The 11,537-nt window shown below is 44.2% G+C and overlaps 1 protein-coding gene across 2 annotated transcripts in view; it reads right to left on the bottom strand.

The window, feature by feature from the left end:
• Positions 1 to 396: 396 nt before the first annotated feature.
• Positions 397 to 11,537, bottom strand: part of PIGG (phosphatidylinositol glycan anchor biosynthesis class G (EMM blood group)) — a 72,572-nt gene continuing 61,431 nt past the window's right edge. For both annotated transcript variants that reach the window (XM_063129112.1, XM_063129110.1), the window contains one exon: positions 397 to 851. In XM_063129112.1, the coding sequence (XP_062985182.1) occupies positions 626 to 851 (226 nt within the window). In that variant the 3' untranslated portion in view covers positions 397 to 625. The remainder of the gene's footprint in view (positions 852 to 11,537) is intronic.

Below are 11,537 nucleotides of genomic sequence, written 5' to 3'. Positions count from 1 at the left end.
AAAGCCTGGTAGAGTTTCATCTGCTACGGAAGAACAATTCCAATAGGAAGGGATGGAAATGAGGAAGAACTCCTTAGGGCGGCTCCTGTCCTGATGCCCCAAACTTGGTGTGAACGCAGCAGGGGCAATTGCTCAACTGCAGTCAAGAGGCTACGAGTGAGCTGTGATTCCTCCCTCTTCCAGCCCAATTCCCACTACCCGTCATAACCACTGTGAAGCGGACAGCATGCATATTAACCACATCGCTAGCCAAGTGCCAACTGAAGCCATGCTTAAGCAGCTTCAAACTCTAGTTAAGAATCCTAATTAAGTAGAGAGCCATCATAGTTGGCATCTATGCTGATGTGGGCCATGAGAATGGGCAACGGAAGGGGACAAGGCCCGTGACTTCTCACGATCCATTCGCAACCATTTATTTGCAGTTTAAGAGATCACTCCCATGATCTACACCACAGCACTTCAGGATGGACTCTTTGCAACATAGCTGATATATAAAACATTGTTCGGCTAAAAATAGGCTGGTCTTTAAAGTTCACTGGGTAATCTAGAGGCAAGAATCCACATTCCACGGTAAGAATTCAGTCAGCTGGTCGAATTTGTGTAAGGTTCTGCCGGAGAGTTGCTTTCAGTCCTGGACTTTACGCAAGTGGTTCTGATCCATTGCCGTGAAGAAGGTGCACACCGCGGCCGTGATGAAGACGTGCACGCCCTCGTAGAGAAGCTTCGGCGAAAAGACGCTCCAGATGAAGAGGTGGTAGCGCAGACCCGTGACCAAGATGACGTACACCGCAACTGGGATGGAACGTAGCAGTGCATAGCAGAAACAGCCGTGCCCCATCGCTGCAGAATTCCTGAGAAGAAGTACAAAATGACAAAAAATGCAATCTGTTCAGTTTGTGCCTGTGTTAACACCCCATCGTGTAATGTTCTTCACATCTGTTTAGAAGTGTGCCAGTATGAAAAAAACAACCTCGGTGATAAATGAAAGATGAAGCGCATTTAACGGCACTCAACAACATATGCTGAGTTTGTTTGTTTTTAACGGACCACAGAGTAGCTGTTTTTCATAAGGAGACTGTGTGTTTATGCTTTTTATGTTTTAAAACTTTGTATATTTGTTTTAATGTTTACTGTTTTAAACTTCTGTAAACCGCCCAGAGAGCTTCGGCTATGGGGCGGTACATAAATGCAATAAAATAAATAAATAAATTTAGAAAACATAGACGTTCCATCCTACTCTTGCATAACAAAAAACAACGAGCGAAGTCTAATCCTCTGATCTACCCTACAGGGTTGTTGTAAGGATCACAAATGTATGTTAAAATAATAATAATGGAGCATTCCAAAGTGTTAACCATTATTATTCTTACTTATCAGGATGGCTACCTCTCCATCCTTTTCACCCTCAACAGTGAATGGCACTTGGGGATTCTATGGCGGTGGGAACACAACCTGTCATCTGGAAAGGCACCCTGGTCCCCACAAAGGGATTGGGGGTAGGTGTCAGTGTGCAGAGAAATATGTCCAGGCCCCATGGAGGTCCCTACAACACATAGGTGCACCAATTTATCCCAGACCCATCATTAGACAGTAGGTGGATCCTGCAACAAAATGTTGTAGTATGGAGAGCTCTTGTTCAGCACTGCAGCCAGCCATATCTTCCTTTAGGACACTCCATTCCGTTCACATCCTCACTGGTTTCCCCCCTCCAGCCAGCATTTTGTGGACAGCCGCAGTAGCCACCGAAAATGAGCTCAGTTCTCTTTTGGTGGTCTAAATATTATTTGCATTTCTGGAAACCATGGGGTTCCTCCCCAGGCCTGCTGAAGCCTCCCCTTCGTGTGTGTGGATGGCATCATTTTGGCTATATAAGAATCTGTAGCTGAATAATGAATTCACTGTTAGCATATGGAATCGTATAAATCCATAATAATAAATGAGGATGTGTGTCTATCTGTCCATCTGTCACAATCATCGCGCAAAGGCTAGGAAACCTAGACACTTGAAACTTGGCATGCATACCAAGGGGAGCCTAGGGGCATTATTTTGCTCTTAAAATGCATTAACTTTAATGTGTCCATGCGGTTGAAACCTGCAGTAACATCTTCTGCTACTAGAGACAGACTTCTCTCACCAGCTCATAGCTTTGCAGTCCATACAGTTTGACCTGAGGTGAGATTACTGGGCCGAGGGGCAGAATTACATGCCTGCCCCCTGCTTTGGGGCAGTTCCCCCACAGGGGAATGGAGTGGATAGACCTCTCCTGCAGGGGCTATAGGGGTGCACCCTGGCAAGGGTCATGCCTAGGATTGCCAGCAGGCATGGCTTCACTCAGAGGGGGGCAGGCACAATGCGTCCAACTCTGCGTCAGCTTGTTTGAACACTTCGCTGTATCAAACTAAGGGATATTTCAACCCAGGCGAAGCAGGGTCCATTTGCTAGTGGAAATAGGGTGACCCTATGAAAAGGAGGACAGGGCTCCTGTGTCTTTAACAGTAGTATTGAAAAGGGAATTTCAGCAGGTGTCATTGGTATATATGAAGAACCTGGTGAAATTCCCTCTTCGCCACAACAGTTAAAGCTGTAGGAGCCCTGTCCTCCTTTTCATAGGGTCACCCTAAGTGGAAAAATAAATGATTTCTTAAGCATTTACACTGATCAAGAGCTACGAAATCTCTCCATGTTTCATCTAGCGAATTCTGGCCTTTGGCAGGCTGCACGGTTCTTCTCTTCATCAGGGCTTCTGATGGATATGTTGACGCCGCTAAGTGTCACAGCAGGCTCAAGAAACTGACAAGAGTGATGGGGACCAACCACATGCCAAACAAATATCCAGATGTCTACTTAACGGTTTGAGAAACCATTTGGCAGTCAACATATGGCAGTGACAGAAGCATTACCACCACTGCAACACACACCACCCCCAAACGCGACACGCTGGTGCTCTCAAAGCTGTACATCTATCATTGAGGAGATATACACAGAACCCTTTGTAAACCCCCGTCATGACGAGAAGGACAAGTCAGGAAATAAAAGGAACAACGAACAGCCTGTTCATACATGCATGCAAACAGCTCTCGTTGAACGGTGAACTGGGAAAGGACCAAAATACAACCTGTCCAACGAGAGCTGCTGTTAAGCTGCAGCAACATTTCACAGCAGTGATTCTCCAAGCACGTTCCAGGAAAACCGTCGTTTCTTTGAAAGAATGCCAAGGGATCCTCATTCAGGGAGTCAATAATGGCAGACAAGCTTCCTGCATAGCCCAGCGTGGCTGCTATTACCTGGCAACATGCGGCCATGGGAAAGTATTGTCCCTGCTATGGCTCGGGGAGGTGCAGCTCTGGAGCCAATCTGTTTAGCCAAGTCAGTACGCGAGCAGAAGGCCAAAAGCACAGTACTCCCGGCCCAGACAAAAGGGCAGCCGAAAAGCAGGGTCTTCTCAGGAGCCCAGAGGTCAGCAGCACAGAAGATCAGTCCAATGAGAAGCAAGTTTTCAAGGTACTGGCAGTTGAACTAAAGATACTGTTCCACCCACCTAGGCAGGGTGATATCCCGGGGATCATCTCTGTGCGTCCACATGACGCACAGGGGATCCCGGGAGCAGGGAGAGATGATCCCTCCCTTTCCCCGGGATATCACCCTACCCTTTTTTTGTGGTTTTTCCACGGTCTCGGGATGATCCCAAAGTGTGGTCTGCTGTCGCGGTTTGTCCTGGCTCCTTGCGAGTAACTCCGAGGAGCTGGGCATGGGGCACAGAGCTCCTCAAGAGCTCTGTACCCATCAGGGGTGGGGGGGCGGGGAAATTAATCTTTTTTTTTAAAAAAAAAAAAAACACCTCACCTTTTGCGCATGAGTGCTGCCTCTCCGATAAAAACAAAAACAAAATGGCGTCTGCGATGTCGCGCACCACGTGTGAACGAGGGCGACAATCTCACAATCATAAAATCGCAAGAGTGTCGCTCTTTTACGCCCTCGTCTAGCTGAGGCCCTAGTGTGGCTCAACTGAAGGCTTATATACTCAAGCCTCTCAGCCCACACCCAGGTTCAGTTGGAGCACATCAGAGGCTTCCGGAAGAAACGCTCCACATAAGGAGGGCCCTACTCACAGAAATGGCTCTGGCTTCTCTCTTGAGTCACTGCCACTTTCAGGGAATAGGTAACGGCTCAGCCCCAATCTCAAATGAGGACCCCTCCTTCTATGGAGCCACAGGTACCTCCCCTAAGTACCCAGACTCCTCTTGGTCTACCCCCCACTCTCCTGGCGTGGGCTGCTCCTCACTGTGATTTGCCTCCAGGAGTTCTGCCTCTGAAGAGGATTCCTCCAATGGCAGCAGGCCACCCAGGACCATGCCAAATTTGACACGTTTCTTGGATATAGTGTCAGCGATCACAAGGAAGTTGCAACAGGGCTGGAGAGGGCTCTGTGTAAACTCAAGTGTTGAATGCACCCCACGATCCTCTGCAATGCAATGGCAAACCAGCCAAGGTTCCTCAGCAGACAAGACAATGCAGGGAGCTTTCTCTGTTATGGCACCCCGGTTGGAGACCCAACGGGCACCGACCCTGGCTTTGTTTCGGCACCAAGTTAAAATGTGGCATCTTGTCAAAGCCGTTGAGGGCTAAAGCCGCACATGGTTTTAATTGCTTTTATTGCTTTTAAATTTTCTACTGGTTTTAACTTGTTAATGGTTTAACACGTTTTGGGCTGTGTACATTATTTATTGTTTTATACTGTTTGATTTTATTTGTATACCACCCTGAGATCCCAATGATACAGGGCAGGATACAAATGTTTTAATAAATAAATAAAATACGTACATACATACAATGATTTATCCACATGCTGTGGTCCATGTACTGTTCTACTACAGGTGTATAACAACTACAGGTAGTAGATAGTATCTTAAAAGGTGGTAACCATAAGGATGTATGAATCACCCAAACTGGAACTTTCTGAAGTTCTCCAAATTCCATCTCTAAACTTATTCCAACTTGAGTCCATATCAGATTTTGATCTTGTTTTCTTTTCACATGAAAACCTGTGCGTATTTTTCCAAATGTACACGTAAATTGTAATAATAATAATACACGTTTCTGAAACGTACTCATTTCGAAATGCACGCGAATGCATTTTTGGGATGCGGGGTCTGCGAATCATATTGCAAGCTTGGAAAATGCATGGATGTCCACCGGAGATTGCATCCAGAAGGTGCCAAATGGGTAAAATCCTGATCAAAAATGAACTAAAACAAATTTTACTCCCTGAACTCATTTCTACCACCTACATTCCTTCTAATAACCCAAATGCCAAATTCATGGAAACGCATAGACACAAAACACTAGAACTTTGTTACGAAATGGACGCTGAAAGCAACAAGGTAATGGAATTGACCACATTCGTATCCATGTTCTTCCTCCTTCTGAAGCAAATGGTTAGTGAGTGATTAAACCGTGGTTATGTAGCCACCATGGTTAGGAATGGTTTACATGACTTGCTAAGTCATAACTGTAAACTACCCAGAGAGCCTCAGCTATTGGGCAGTATAAAAATGTAAGAAATAAATTAAATAAATGAATAAATACTGTTTAGCTCAAAATGCTTAACTACTGTGGCTTAGCGTGTCATCTGAACAGGGTCACAAACACCATGATACTTGCAAACAACCCATCCCAGGTTCTGAAACTTCCTTTGGCCAAGGAAGCCAAAGTTGACTGTAGGGACGTATGGATTGTGTAAAATGCCTTCCGTCTGTGTTCCGCAGATTGTCAGGTGCCTTTAATTCCGTTGTCCACCCATCAACTGAATCAAAATAGTCTTTAGTTTCGGAGTTTGCACATGCACATATGCAAAATGCACAAATCCACCACCACCACCAAAATGTGCATTTTCATGCTTTATCCTATGGGAGGAATGAACATTTTCAGCCAATTTTTTTTTAAAAAAAAAAAAATGTGTATTTTTCTATGACAAAATGTGTGCAAAATTCCCTGAAGTTTAGTAAAACAGTCCTCAAGTCCACAGAATCTGCCCAATAGGGGAAAAGTTGGTCCGCTGTGGAATCTGTGGGTCAGATACATAAAAATTCAAACTCATTTGGTTCCATTGCGGATTTTTCTGACATCTTTAGTTGGCTACATCTCTGTCGGTCTTCCTCTGGTAGGCAAGTAGGTTTTTATTCAGGCAGGCCTATAGCATGTAAGACAGTTCATGCTGAAGGTTTTTTTTTTTACCCAGTTGGCTACTGTTTATTTGATCGTTGTGTTTTTATTTGATCTGCTTTAAGATTCTGTTTTAATCAGTATTTTTATTACTGTTGGTCCCCTTGAATAACAATTTCGGCAGAATGGTGGGATATGAAAAAATAAAACACAAAGTGGTGTTTTTTTTTTAAAAAAAAATGCAGGCAATGTGTGTCTGTCCATACAGAATTTGGAACACGCTATGGTCCATGTAAAACTGTGCATCTACCCAGGTGAGCTTCTTGACTGGGAGGGGATTTCAGCTTGGAACTTTCCAGGCTAAGCCTAACACTACCATAAGAATGTAAGAAGAGCCATATTGGATCGGACCAAGGGTCCATCTAGTCCATTATTCCATTCACATAGTGGACAACCACCTGCCCATAAGAAAGCCGCAAACAGGACATGATTATTATTATTATTATTATTATTATTATTATTTATTTATATAGCACCATCGTTGTACATGGTGCTGTACAGATAACACAGTAAATAGCAAGACCCTGCCGCATAGGCTTACAATCTAATAGTGCATGAGTGCAACAGCATCCTCCTGCCCATATTCCCCAGCAACTGGTGCACAATTGACATACTGCCTCTGATACTGGAGGCAGCATGTAGCCATCAGGACTAGAAGCCCCTGATAGCCTTCTTCTCCAGGAATTTATCCAATCCCCTTTTAAAGCCATCCAAAGTGTTGCACCTTCATGACATCTTGTAGTGACGATGTTCCAAATGGATTGCCAGGGCCCAGAGAGATTTCATACAAGGTTATTGGACAAGATTTTCAATTTGATACTCAAGGGCAAATAGGAAGAAACCAAAGAAATATAGTATTGGTGGTGGTTGTTGGAACAGACTCAAGAGCACACTACATTTTATGGAAGAACCCGAGTTTAAGTGCCAAAAGGTGGCAGACCAATCCAACGTCATTAATAAAGGCTAAACAGTTTAGATCATAGCCACCTAAGCTGGCAGAAGGCCTGTCATTTTCAGGCTTGAGCCATTTGGCTGTCTGCTAGCCATTGGTCTTTTGCCAATTTGCTCTTCAAAGGCTGAGAGAAAATACGCACTTCTCTCGTTTTGCTCAGCGTGACAATCCACACAAGACGATAGTTTTAAAGGCACAGTGACGCCATAACTTTGGTTCTATGCACAGCTCTAGAATAATTCATCACGAATTATCAGCTGGAAGACACGTCAGGGGGACCTGCTTGAGCCACACGATAATCAAGGCGAATTCCGCACATCATAAAGGCCTCTGAACGGAAGCAGGCATCAGGAACTAGACAAGATAAACTAGTGCACACATCAGAGCATGGCTGTACAGGGACACTAAATCCATCCACTCAATTGCTCCCCAACTGCACATTAGACCTCTTCAGCTTTGTTAGCTCCGGGAAAGGTTTTGTTCTGGATTAAAAATCAGAGGCACGCATTACTGTTACACATTTAATTTATTTAAAACAGATATTAGCCACTTTTCAGCCATGGATTGCAGAGAAACTTAAAATGTACACCTTACAAAATATATTTTCCCAATCAACTCTCGCAACAATGGGCAGGCATGCTCCTTGCAAAGATCCCTACTCCTGTTTTTTGGGGGTGTGGGGGAGGAAAGATTGCAATTTATGAACTGAAACAAGGCCTCTCAAATGCTGTGCTTTACTGGGTTTTCCCCCTTTCCCCATTAACCTATTGAACCAAAGTCAGTTGATCAGCTCCTTCCACGTGCGAGTCTGCGTGAGGAGCATTAACACTGCGGCGAATAAGATCTTGCAATTCGGTGGCTGCCGCTCTGGGACTCGCGACAACTCACCCTCTGCATCCTGGGAGAACATATTTATGCAGGCTCTGCAGCCAAAGCTGGGATTGTGTACTGCACAGAAACCAGCTTATTAAGTTTAATAAAGGATTGGAGAGGTTTGGGGGGCGGGGGGGGGGGGGAATGAGCTGCAGGTTTTGTAATGCAAAACAGCTTTACACACACGCACAGGCAATCTCTCTGATGTACCGTAGGGGCCCGATAGTTCTGTAGCGATGAAATACCAAAGGGTTTGGTAAACTAAGCAATGCACCACTGAACATAAGAGCCATCGCATTTAATGGGAGGTGTACAAACAGAGGAAAGGTTGCTGTAGGCCTAAAAATAGATGTCTGTATCAGGTAAGGAACGGAAGAGCCTGGCTCTCCTTTTCGATCGGCTGTTATGAAGTAAAAGAGTCAGTGTAATCTGCAGTCACTCAAAGCCAGATTTTATTCCCTTAAAAATGGAGAGTACAAGTAGTTATACCCAGCTTCCTTCCAACTGAACTGTGAACTAGGAAGTCCCCAGTTCGATTTCCATCTCACTTGAGCTACCCACCCTGCAGTCCGCCTAACACATTGTAAGGATCACTGAAACCACCTGGATCAATTTTAGTCTGGATTCCATCTGGATCAATTTCAGTTTGGATTCCAGCCCAGATTTGGAACTGAAACTGCCCTGGTTGCCTTAATGCAGACCTGGGTTACTTGTGGCCCTCCAGATGTTCTGGCCCACAACTCCCATCAGCCCTGGCCACTGGCTATGCTGGCTAGGGCTGATGGGAGTCGTAGGCCAAAACATCTGGAGGGCCACACTTTGCCTACACCTGCCCTAAGGGCATGACCTGTACCGGGAAAGAGAAAGGGGGTGCACAACTCTGTTGATTCTACTGTGACTCTATGGTGTTCAAGACCTTTGTATCCTTCTGATAGGCTTTCTGGATTGGAGATTGGAAGCCTAGGTCCTACTTGGAGGGCCAATTCCAGAAGATGGCATTGGGGGACATTCCTTCAGCCATGTGTCACTTGTTACTGGTCCCATCAGGAATCCATTCTGTCCTCCATCTTGTCCCACATTTACGTGAAGCCACTGAATGAGTTCATCAGAGGATCTGGCATTGGGTGTCATCAGTAGGCTGATGGCACCCAGCCCCATCTTTTCCATTTGAGTCATAGGCAGTGCTGATGGACTGGATGAGAGGCAACAAACTGAAACACAGTCGTGACGAGAGTGAGATACTGTTGGTGGGTGGTTTGTCTGCCCAGATAGATGGTGTTTAACTGATTCTGGAGGGAACAACACTCTCCCTACCTAAAAGATCAGATGCACACTCTGGGGGTGCTATTAAGAACATAACATGCCATGCTGGATCAGACCAAGGGTCCATCTAGTCCAGCACTCTGTTCACACAGTGGCCAACCAGCCATCGGCCAGAGATGAACAAGCAGGACATGGTGCAACAGCACCCTCCCACCCATGTTCCCCAGCAACTGGTGCACACAGGCCCACTGCCTCGAATACTGGAGATAGCACACAAATTAGGCTCAGCTTTATCATTTGAGGCTCAAGTGAACTCCTACCCCCTTAACTGTATTTGTGTGGGGACAGGCTGACAACCCCACAATTCAACAGCAACCCACAATTCAATGACAACCCATACTTAACCCATACTCTGGGTTATCGTTCCATGTGAACCAGGCAAACACACCATTCTCCTCTTCCCTCCCTATCTCTGGCCATTTTTCTAGTTATCCATTTAAAGGTTATAGAATGAAAGACATTAAGTAATTGGTGTTCATCTGATTGTCACTGCAAGAACTGAATTTGCTAGTCAGTGGAAAACTGCAGAGAGGCTTTCAAGAGAGCACTGGAGATTTGTTTTGTGGGGGGGGAAAAGGTTCTGAATTACACTACCTATGGTAAAATTCACCCCATTTGGTGAGGTTTCAAGAAGAAAGAGGGAACACTTACACAATTAAATTGAAAACCTATTTTAAGAACTGGAATATTTGCAGCTTATTGGAACTAGGAGGTTTAATCAAGCAGTCCAGGCAGGAACTTTGACACTCTCGTGTAATGCAATTAATCTTCTCGCTGTATTTTTGGGTGGCTATTCTGTGCCTTGAGTTTGTAATAGGAAGCGTCTGTATTTAACACACACAGATTTAAAATTCAAATTAAAACACTTTCATCCCATCTGGGCTGACCCAAACTTTTCTTCAAGAATTGATACCTGAAGATTTAAAAAGAATTCAAACTAAATTTAAAATACTGCAAGTACGTAAGTTTCTCGCATTTTCGTTCAGTGACACTTTAGTTATTACACGGGCAGAACAATCCTAATTCTCAGAAATCTTGAGAGGGCTAGGGCATGTCCATCCTGGACGCCCAAGTTATGCCTGGGGCTAGCTATGTGGATGTGAGCCATGGATCTACTAACAGTGTGTTCCTACTGGTTGTACCATCCTAAATGGGGCGTTCTGATGATGCCTTTGTATCCAAAGCCCCTCCATTCCTCTAAGAGGTTCCAGGATCAGGCCCCTTGGCTATGTCCACCTGGACGTGGCACAGTTAATTTCCACCCACTGGGTTTTTTTTAATGTTTGTTTGTTTTAAGATCCGCCACCAACTACATGGGGGAAAGGCAAGTTAAGTCCATCCTCCTTTTTCACAGGCTGGCATGAGCCAGCAGGACTTTGAACTAGCAAATAATAATAATAATAATAATAATAATAATAATTCTTACCCGCCTCTCCATTCCGTTTGAGGCGGGGAACAACAGCAAAAATAAAATACATAAAACTGAATTAAAACATAATATACATTGGTAAAATGCTAAAAACATCCTAAAAGCATCCTAAAATTCCCCTGGATAGGCCTGCCGGAAGAGATCAGTCTTAATTGCTTTCTTAAATGCTAATAGACTGTTAAGTTGACGTGTCTCCTCCGGCAGGCCATTCCACAGTCTGGGCCATTTTACTCCCAACCTCTATTAGCAAGGCCCTGTAAATGGCTTTATAATAGATTGTAATCAGATATTAACAGTATCATTATAAAAATTCCACTGGGCATTTAGAGATGACTAAGGAGTATTGTCAGGTTTTATGCGACTGCTTTTGGATATTGTCATTTTGCCCTGTTTACTATTGTTTTTATTGTTATTTTTATTGTCTTTTTGCTTTTATTTTAGAGTTTACTGTATTTATTTGAGATTTGTACCATGAATCGCGTCCGAGTCTTTATTAAAGGAGAGATGTGCGCATACACATATTTTATACAGATACATAGCGATGTGCCTTTATTTATTTTAAAGGAATAAACGTATTTGAAAATGCAAAAGGGGGAACTATGCCCATAGTTTTACCATAATAGCCTTCATGAATCAAAACCAGTCCTTTTCTAAATTTCCAAGGGAGTATATATTAACCAGTTCTGAGTCTTGTGAAATTAAATGATGCATAAATTAAGCAAACAATGAGTACTTCAG

This window comes from Elgaria multicarinata, chromosome 6 (genome assembly GCF_023053635.1).
Source record: "Elgaria multicarinata webbii isolate HBS135686 ecotype San Diego chromosome 6, rElgMul1.1.pri, whole genome shotgun sequence".
Taxonomy (NCBI): domain Eukaryota; kingdom Metazoa; phylum Chordata; class Lepidosauria; order Squamata; family Anguidae; genus Elgaria; species Elgaria multicarinata.
This window is presented reverse-complemented; position numbering and strand designations above follow the sequence as displayed.